The sequence below is a fragment of the Grampus griseus genome (assembly GCF_964374135.1).
Source record: "Grampus griseus genome assembly, chromosome: 15".
Lineage (NCBI taxonomy): Eukaryota > Metazoa > Chordata > Mammalia > Artiodactyla > Delphinidae > Grampus > Grampus griseus.
In genome coordinates, this window is record NC_139009.1 from 63,863,021 (window position 1) to 63,873,984 (window position 10,964).

General features: G+C 38.3%; 1 protein-coding gene across 1 annotated transcript in view; it reads right to left on the bottom strand.

Moving 5' to 3' along the window:
- TACR1 (tachykinin receptor 1) overlaps window positions 1–10,531 on the bottom strand; it is a gene marked incomplete at its 5' end in the record, with an annotated part of 93,376 nt that extends 82,845 nt beyond the window's left edge. Inside the window, one exon of the mRNA XM_082672593.1 lies at window positions 10,143–10,531. Coding sequence (XP_082528719.1) covers window positions 10,143–10,531 — 389 coding nt within the window. The remainder of the gene's footprint in view (window positions 1–10,142) is intronic.
- Window positions 10,532–10,964: the final 433 nt, after the last annotated feature.

The following is a 10,964-nucleotide window of genomic DNA, read 5'->3' on the forward strand; positions in this document are numbered from 1 at the left end:
GAGAAATGTCTATTTAGGTCTTCTGCCCATTTTTGGACTGGGTAGTTTTTTTGTGTTTTTTTTGATATTGAGCTGTATGAGCTGCTTGTAAATTTGGAGATTAATCCTTTGTCTGTTGCTTCATTTGCAAATATTTTCTCCAATTATGAGGGTTGCCTTTTTGCCTTGTTTATGGTTTCCTTTGCTGTGTAAAAGCTTTTAAGTTTCATGAGGTCCCACTTGTTTATTTTTGATTTATTTCCATTTCTCTAGGAAGTGGGTCCAAAAGCATCTTGCTGTGATTCATGTCATAGAGTGTTCTGCCTATGTTTTCCTCTAAGAGTTTTATAGTGTCTGGCCTTACATTTAGGTCTTTAATCCATTTTGAGTTTATTTTTGTGTATAGTGTTAAGGAGTGTTCTAATTTCATTCTTTTACAGGTAGCTGTCCAGTTTTCCCAGCACCACTTACTGAAGAGACAATCTTTTCTCCATTGTATACTCTTGCTTTCTTTATTAAAAATAAGGTGACCATATATACATGGGTTTATCTCTGTGCTTTCTATCCTGTTCCATTGATCTATATTTCTGGTTTTGTGCCAGTACCATACTCTCCTGATTACTGTAGCTTTGTAGTATAATCTGAAGCCTGGGAGCCTGTTTGCTCCAGCTCCGCTTTTTCCTCAAGTTGTTTTTTGCTATTTGGGGTCTTTTGCATTTGCATACAAATTGTGAAATTTTTTGTTCTAGTTCTGTGAAAAATGCCATTGGTAGTTTGATAGGGATTGCACTGAATCTGTAGATTGCTATGGGTAGTATAGTCATTTTCACAACATTGACTCTTCCAGTCCAATAACATGGTATATTTCTCCATCTATTTGTATCATCTTTAATTTCTTTCATCAGTGTCTTATAGTTTACTGCATACAGGTCTTTTGTCTCCTTAGGTTGGTTTATTCCTAGGTATTTTATTCCTTTTGTTGCAATGGTAAATGTGACTGCTTCCTTAATTTCTCTTTCAGATTTTTCACTCATTAGTGTGTAGGAATGCAGGAGATTTCTGTGTATTAATTTGTATCCTGCTACTTCACCAAATTCATTGATTAGCTCTAGTAGTTTTCTGGTAGCATCTGTAGGATTGTCTATATATAGTATCATGTCATCTGCAAAGAATGATAGCTTTACTTCGTTTTTTCCTATTTGGATTCCGTTTATTTCTTTTTCTTCTCTGACTGCTGTGGCTAAAACTTCCAATACTATGTTGAATAATAGTGGTGAGAGTGGACAACCTTGTCTTATTCCTCATCTTAGAGGAAATGGTTTCAGCTTTCCACCATTGAGAATGGTGTTAGCTGTGTGTTTGTCATATATGGCCTTTATTGTGTTGAGGTAAGTTCCCTCTATGCCTGCTTTCTGGAGGATTTTTTATCATAAAAGTGTATTGAACTTTGTTGAAAGATTTTTCTTTATCTATTGAGATGATCATATGGTTTTCTCCTTCAATCTGCTAATATTGTTTATCACGTTGATTCACCTGCGTGTATTCAAGAATCCTTGCATTCCTGGGATAAATCTCACTTGATCATGCTGTATGATCATTTTAATGTGCTGTTGGATTCTGTTTGCTAGCATTTTCTTCAGGATTTTTACATCTATGTTCATCAGTGATATTGACCTGTAGTTTTCTTTCTTTGTGACATCTTTGTCTGTTTTTGTTATCATGGTGATGGTGACCTCAGAGAATGAGTTTGGGAGTGTTCCTCCTGCTTCTATATTTTAGAAGATTTTTAGAAGGATAGGTGTTAGCTCTTCTCTAAATATTTTAGAGAATTCTCCCGTGAAGCCTTCTGGTCCTGGGCTTTTGTTTGTTGGAAGATTTTTAATCAAAGTCTCAATTTCAGTGCTTGTGATTTGTCTGGTTATATTTTCTATTTCTTCCTGGTTCAGTCTTGGAAGGTTGCGCTTTTCTAAGAACTTGTCCATTTCTTCCAGGTTTTCCATTTTATTGGCATATAGGTGCTTGTAGTAATCCCTCATGATCCTTTGTATTTCTGCACTGTCAGTTGTTACTTCTCCTTTTTCATTTCTAATTCTATTGATTTGAGTCTTCTCCCTTTTTTTCTTGATGAGTCTGGCTAATGGTTTATCAATTTTGTTTATCTTCTCAATGAACCAGCTTTCAGTTTTATTGATCTTTGCTATTGTTTCCTTCATTTCGTTTTCATTTATGTCTGATATGATCTTTATGACTTCTTTCTTTCTGCTAACTTTGGTTTTTTTGTTCTTATTTCTCTATTTGCTTTAGTTGTAAGTTTATATTGTTTAATTGAGATGTTTCTTATTTCTTAAGGTAGGATTGTATTGCTATAAACTTCCATCTTAGAACAGCTTTTGCTGCATTCAATAGGTTTTGGTGTTTTCATTGTCATTTGTTTCTAGGTATTTTTTGATTTACTCTTTGATTTTTTCAATGATATCTTGGTTATTAAGTAGTGTATTGTTTACCGTTCATGTGTTTGTATTTTTTATAGATTTTTTTCCTGTAATTGATTTCTAGTCTCATAGCACTGTGGTTGGAAAAGATACTTGATACGATTTCAATTTTCTTAAATTAATCAAAGCTTGATTTATGACCCAGTGTATGATCTATCATGGAGAATATTCCATGAGCCCTTGAGAAGAAAGTGTATTCTGTTGTTTCTGGATGGAATGTCCTATAAATGTCAGTTAGTCCATCTTGTTTAAAGTATCATTTAAAGCTTCTGTTTCCCTATTTATTTTCATTTTTGATGATCTGTCCATTGGTGAAAGTGGGGTGTTAGAAGTCCCTACTATGATTGTGTTACTGTTGATTTCCCCTTTTATAGCTGTTAGTATTTTCCTTAGGTATTGAAGTTCACCTATGTTGGGTGCGTAAATATTTACAATTGTTATATCTTCTTCTTGGATTGATCCCTTGATCATTTTGTAGTGTCCTTCTTTGTTTCTTCTAATAGTCTTTATTTTAAAGTCTATTTTGTCTGATATGAAAATTGTTACTCCAGCTGTCTTTGTTTTCCATTTGAATGGAATAACTTTTTCCATGACGTCACTTTCAGTGTTTATGTGTCCCTAGGTCTGAAGTGGGTCTCTTGTGGACAGCATATATATGGGTCTTGTTTTTGTATCCATTCAGCCAGTCTATGTTTTTTGTTGGGAACATCTAATCCATTTACATTTAAGGTAATTATCGATATGTATCTTTCTATTACCATTTCCTGAATTGTTTTGAGTTTGTTATTTTAGGTCTTTTCCTGTCTGCTGGTGGGTGGAGCTGGGTCTTGTCCCTCTGGTGTCAGGGATGTGCTCAGGAAGACTTTAAGCAGACTGTCTGCTGATAGGTTGGGCTGTTTTCCTGCCCTGTTGGTTGTTTGGCCTGATGCATCCCAGCACCAGAGCCTAAAGTCTGTTGGGTGGGGCTAGGTCTTGGGGGAAAATGGTGGCCTCCAGAAGGGCTAATACCAATGAATACTCACCAGAGCTTCTGCTGCCAGTGTTTTTCTCCCTGCAGTGAGCCACAGCCACCCCCTGCCTCTGCAGGAGACCCTCTAATACTAGCAAGTAGCTCTGGCCCCGTCTCTTATGATGTCACTGCTTTTTTCCCTGGGTCTTCCTGCACAATAGACCTTGGGTGACCCCTCCAAGAATAGAGCTTCTGTTTCTTCCAGTCCTGTAGAATTCCTGCAATCAAACCCCACTGGCTCTCAAAGCCAGATTCTCTGGGACTCCTCCTCCCATTGCCAGACCCCCAGGCTGGGAAGCCTGATGTGGGGCTCAGGACTTTCACTTCTGTGGGAGAACTTCTGTGGTATAATTGTTTTCTGGTTTGTTGGCCACCCATCTGGCGGGTATGGGATTTGCTTTTATTGCAATTGCACCCCTCCTACTATCTCATTGTGGCTTCTTTTTTGTCTTTGGACTTAAGGTATCTTTTTTGGTAGGTTCCAGCGTTTTAGTTTTTTAGATGTTTTTTCAGCAGTTAGTTTTGATTTTGATGCTTTTGTAAGAAGGGATAAGCTCTCAACCTTCTACTCTGCCATCTTGCTGGCAAGTCTCTAAAGACAGCTATTTTTGAGAGCTCACTCTACCACAAGGACACTGGTTCTGGCAAGGACAATTTTGACATCTTCCCTCTAGCCTATTAACACTGGAGCCAGGTCCCATGCACCAGTAGTCCAGAACCAGCTCTGGGACTCCCTGGGCTATGCAGTCAACTATGCCAGGAACCAGAAATGCCCACCAGTAGGATAGGATCAGCCCAGTGACTTCCTGGGCCACATAATCAACCATGCTGGACCCTATACCACCCACTCATGTACTAGGAACAGCCCCATGGTCTCCTGGCACACACAGCCATGCTGGAATTTAGCACTGCTCACCAGCAGTACTGCAGTAGCTCCAGGACACCCAAGGCCATAACCCTGTCCACTAGTGGGCCAGTATCAGGGCTGGGACCCCCAGCACATGTAGTCAGCCATCCCAGGACCAGGATGTACCCACTAGTGACTGGCAGCATACACACAAGGCAGGACTGGCAGCCAGCTGGGTTGGAAAACAGCTCTGCCAACCAGCACACTCACAGTAGTTGGTCCCACTACAACAGATGGGCCCATTCAGCCCACACAGAGGGCACACCAAGATAATATATCTCTAGTGTCCAAAGGGGAATGTGCTACTGGTACCCAATGGAATCTGCTACATAAGTTCTTTTCTCTAACACTGGAAAAAATAACTGACCTAACCAATATATACAAATAAACACAGAGTCTTGGGCAAAATGAGACAACAAAGAAATATATTCCAAATGAGGGAACAAAATAAAACTCCAGGTGAAGGACTAAGTGAAGTGGAGAAGAGCAAAGCACTGAATAAAGGACTGATACTTATACAATAATAGAAGGGGACCTTAACACCCCACTTACATTAATGGATGATCTTTGAGACACAAATCAACAGGAAAACACTGGCAACAATGCATTAGAGAGACAACACATTAGATCAGATGAACTTAATAGACATATATAGAACATTTCATCCAAAAGTAGCAGAACACACATTCTTTTCAAGGGCACATGGAACATTCTCTAAAAATAGATCACATACTGATCCACAAAACAATCAATAAATTTAGAAAAATTGAAAACATATCAAGCATCTATTCTTTTTTACTATTTTATTTATTTATTTATTTGGCTGCATCAGGTCTTAGTTGCAGCATGCAGGATCTTTGTTGTGACATATGGGATCATTAGTTGTGGTGTGCGGTCTCTTTGTTGCAGCACACAGACTTCTCTATTTGCAGCATGTGGGTTTCTCTCTAGCTGTGGCTTACGGGCTCCAGAGTATGCGGGCTCAGTACTTGTGGCATTGGGGCTTAGTTGCCCTGCAGCATGTGGGATATAAGTTCCCCAACCAGGGATTAAACCTGTGTCCCTGCATTGGAAGGTGAATTCTTAATCATTGGACCACCAGGGAAGTTTCCAAGCATCTACTCTGACCACAATGGTATGAGACTAGAAATCAACTACAAGAAAAAAACTGCAAAATCACAAACACATGGAGTCTAAACAATATGCTAGAAAACAACCAATGGGTCACTGAAGAAATCAAAGAGAAAATAAAAAATACCTGGAGAGAAATTGAAAGTGGATCCAAAATCTATGGTGTGCAGCAAAAACATTTACAAGAGGGAAGTTTATACAAGTGTACATCAGGAAACAAGAAAAATCTCAAACAAATAATTTAACCTTAAACCTAAAGGAACTAGAAAAAGAAACAAAATCCAAAGTAGTGGAAGGAAAAAAATAAAAAATATCAGAACAGAAATAAATGAAATAGAGACTGAAAAACAATAGGAACGATCAATGAAACTAAGAGCTGGTTCTTTGAAAAGATAAACAAAATTGATAAATCTTTAGCCAGACTCATCAAGAGAAAAAGAGAGAGGACCTAAATAAACAAAATCAGAAATGAAAAAGGAGAAGTTACAGATAAATACTTCAGAAATACAAAGGGTAATAAGAGATTACTATGAAAAATATACACCAATAAAGTGGACAACTTAGAAGAAATGGAAAATTCTTAGAAATGCATGATCTCCCAAGACTGAATCAGGAAGAAATAAAAAAATATGAATAGACAAATTAACAGTAGAGAAGCTGAATCAGTAATTTTAAAACTCCCAACTAACAAAAGTGAAGAATCAGGCAGCTTCACAGGTGAACTTTACAAAACATTTAAAGAAGAGCTAACATCTAACCTTCTCAAATTATTCCAAAATACTCAAGAGGAAGGAACACTTCCAAATCCATTATATGAAGCCAGCATCACCCTGATATCAACATCAGACAAAGATAACACAAAAAAGTAAAATACAGGTCAATATCACTGATGAACATAGATGAAAAATCCTGAACAAAACGCTAGCAAACCGAATTAGACAATACATTAATAGTACCATTCATTATGATCTAGTGGAATCTATCACAGGGTTGCAAGGGTGGTTCAATATCAGCAAATCAGTCAATGTGACACCCAAGTTAACAAATGAAGAATAAAAATTATAAGTTCATTTATTAGATGTAGAAAAGTTTTTGGCAAAATTTAACATCCATTTATGATAAAAACTCTCAACAAGTGGATATAGAGAGAATGTACCTCAACATATAAAGGTCATATATGACAAGCCCACCACTAACATCATACTTAATGGTGAAATGCTGAAAGCATTTCCTCTAAGATCAGGAACAAGGCAAGGATGTCCACTTTTGCCCCTTTTATTCAACATAGTATTAGAAGTCCTAGACACAGCAATTAAACAAGAAAAATAAATAAAAGGAATCAAAATTGGAAAGGAACAAGTAAAGTTGTCACTGTTTGCTGATGACATGATATTATACATAGAGAATCCTAAAGACACCACCAATAAATATTCAAATTAATAAATTAATTCAGTAAAGGTGCAGCCTCCAAATTAATATACAATAATCTGTTCTGTTTCTATGTTATAGCAATGAACTATCATAAAGAGAAATTGAGAAAACAATCCTATTTAAAATCACATCAAAAAGAATAAAATCCCTAAGAATAAAGTTAACTAAGACAGTTTTGTACTCCAAAAACTAGAAAACTCTGATGAAGTAACTTTAAGATGACACAAACAGATGGAAAGATATACCATGATCACAAATTGGAAAAATTAATATTGTTATAATGATCATACTATCCAAGGAAATCTACAGATTAAATGCAATTTCTATTAAAATACCAATGGCATTTTTAAAAAATTTCATTTCATTTTACCCAGTAATTCTACTTCTGGGAAATCTACCCTAAAGAAATAATCAAGAAAGCAAAATAAAATTATCATACAGAAATGTTTATTAGTACCTTAATCATAATGGCAAAACAATCTAGACATCACCTAGGTTCCCAGCATTAGGGAGATGGTTAAAGTAATAATGGCACATTCAAAAAATGGAATAATAGGAAGCCACTATGATTATGTGACTGAAGACATTTTAATAACATGGGAAAATATTATTAATGTTTTCCATTAATATCAATGGAAAAAAGTAAGTTACAAAATTATCTAGAATCTGACTTCAATTATGTAGTGTAATAGTCATAAAAGAAATTCAACTGTTAACAGGTGTTATTTTTACATTGCGAATTAATGGTTGATTTGTATTTTTGTTTCTATGTCCTTCATGAACAAGGTTTAATTTTATAATCTGGAAAACCATGTTGCTTTCATTTTTAATATGATTCAAAGGTTATCTGTTAAAAATTCAAGGAGCATACAAAAAGATAATTTAACATTTCCTCAAAGTCTGCATTGTCATGGTGGAGAAAGAAGCAATCATTCATATGGAAAGAGCTCGAGGTCTCTTCCTTTCTAAAGCATTCTTGGGAGAGAATGGATGACCATGCCTGTGGTGGAGCTAGATTCATCAGAGGGCCTGAGGAGATTAATTTACTCAGCTCATGAGGCTGAGCAAGGAAAAACAGAAGGAGCACTTGGAGGACTTGGAGACACAGCCTTGAGGCATCATCCCTCACTCTACCTTGAACTCTAACCCTGAGCATGCCATTGATAATCTGCACATCAGGCACAGATGACATTTCTTGTTGTCATTGCTCTCAACTCTGACACCAGAGATCCTCTGACCTCACTGAGCAGGTGTCATGAAGGGTCAGGGTCTATGGTTTGCCTGGAGAGAAACAGTGGAGCCTGTGATGCCAGAGTCAAGGCAGTCAAAATCTGGCTCCTTGCCCAACCCACTGAAGAGTTTGACCCTGTATCTTGCCCCTAACCTTCTAAGTTCAAAGGGAAAGAGAAGGGCTGTGGAACATGTCATTTCTGTGTAAGCCAAAGCAAGAGAGCTGTCCTCTGGTGTTCCATCAGCTACTGAATGCTTGGGCTCATGCTGACTGTCAGGTCTCCCTTGAGCTCACACAAGTACCTGATGCAGTAAAAATACCAACTTCCCCTCTAATTTAGGGATAATCAAGACAGCGTTTGTAAGGCCGAAAAGGCACCAGGTTTCACTGCACATATAATCAGTTATACATCATGCTGTGAGTTTTCTAAGTTTAAGAGGGCTGATGTGAAGTTAAAAGAGCAAGTTAGTGCAGAAAGATTACAGGTACCTCACTTTCAGCAAACCAAATATCTAAAAACCAGAATAGCATAAGAGATAAATTTACAAAAGAATTCATTTCACTACCACTTTGAGTAATTGGTTTCCCTTCTACATTTAAAATATAAATTGATTCACCACAACTTATTTTACACACAACATATTAAGCACTTAAGAGTTGCATAAAGGGAACTTAAAAATTAGCATTTGGACATCACTGCAAAGAAAACATAGTTTTCTCTGATTTTAAAAGTGATCATTGACTACAGAACCTGCAAAAGACCTCAAATCAATTGCAAATCTCTATACAAAAGAATTCAGTAATTTGGGAATGATATTTTTTGAAGTTTTTCTCTTAGCTCCTTCTTTGGGCTTCTCATATTCATTTATCTCAGCAAGGCCATCAAAAGAACCCATTTTAAAATCACAGTGGTAGGTGTTTTAAACATACCTCCACATCCTAGGTAAACATTTAACACTTGTACACCCAGAGATATACACATTAGAGACCTAGGACACCCACCAAAAAGTCAATACAAATAGAGCTGTGCTCTAATGATCAATTTTCCATCATGCCACCTGAGGACACTTTCATTCCAGAACTGTAGCTCTAATGTGTGAAAATGCCAACACTTTCACTTTTAATCAGCTTCTGAAACCCTAGCCTGTTGGGTGCGGGAAAGAAAGAGCTTTCAATTGCCTTTAATTGCCTTTGCCAAGCATGTTTATCTGTAGATGTAGAGAGGCTAAAAACATTGACCTCACATGGCCAGTGAAGTTTAGAAAAACTCCTGGATCCTTAAGAACAGCATAGCTGCCTCTCATTTCTGAATGAGAACCCCTAGCAGCATAGAGAGAGCTGAATTAGAATCCTGAGTATTTTATGATTCTAATAAAATGCTTTTCACATCCAAATAATATTGGAGAGTTGTGTTGGGAGCAGAAAGCTCCTGAATATTCAGGAAAAATTGAAGATGAGAAAGTTGTCCTATGGGTACTTAAAACTGGAAGGTATCAAAAGGCTGTATAGCTGAATAGCAGGCCTGCAAGGATTCACAAAGCCCTAGCCAGGGGTTGGCCCCTTGGCCACATCCTGGGTATCCCCTTCAGGCATTAAAGGCAAAAGAGAGAAGGAATATATGGAAAGAAGCAAAGTAGGAGTTGAATGGAAAATGTCAGGAAGATGAGTGGAGAAGGGAAAAATAAAAGAGAGAAATGAAGAAAAAAGGTAGGATGTATACATAAAGGAAGGGAGACTGGTGATGGGTGAAAAAGAGTAGAAAAAGAAAGAAATAGAAAAGAAAATCGTGAGATAAGATAAAATATCCCATCAACAACTGACTCAGCTGACTGTCAGTATAAATCCAGGGGTTCAGGTGGCCAATCTCCACCTTGAACCAGGCACTATCCAACCCTGAAGCTGCATAGCAATGCTATCTTCCTTTAAGGATTTTTTCCCCTTTTCCACAAAGGGCAAGCTCACCTATCGAAGGCCACAGCTGTCATGGAGTAGATACTGGCAAAGACAGCAGCAATGGGGAAGAAGTTGTGGAATTTGCAGTAGAACAGGCCATAGTACCACTCGTTGTGGACAGCATAAGTGAAGTTCACCACTGTATTGAATGCAGCCATGGAGGCCTCTGCGAAGGCCAGGTTCACCAGGAAATAGTTAGTAACTGTCCTCATTCTCTTGTGAGCCAAGATGATCCACATCACCACCACGTTGCCCACCACGGAGGTCACCACAATGACTGTGTAGGCAGCTGCCCAAAGGACAATTTGCCAGGCCGGCTGCACAAACTGGTTGGGCTCCGAGGTGTTGGTGGAGATGTTTGGGAAGAGGTCTGAGTCCACAGGGAGGACGTTATCCATTTTTCTGCTAAGCGATTAAACCTTCCTCTCTGTACACACACACAAATCCTTTGCAGCAGGGTCCTGAGCCAGCGCCTGGGGTCAGAGTCCTGTTTAACCAAGACAGGAGGGCTGCAGGCTCTTTCTAGACAGAACTCTTTCCTTGTAAGCAGAAGACTTGACGCTAAGATAAAAGCTTCTAGATGTGCTGTATACCCTTGGTGGCTTTGAATTCCTCCACTTTTGAGCTTCAGAAAGCACTTGAGTTCTGTAATCTGGAGACAGCGTCTCTCCTGCGTTGAGCTGGAAAAGAGAAAGAAATTCCACGGGTCGCGGTTCCAGGAAGCAGAGATCCTCCACCTTACTGCACCTGCTGCTGCTTGCAACTGCTATTCCTCCTATCTGCAGCGGGAAAGGCAAAGTCCTGTGCTGCGTGAGGACTTCGGGGCGAAGG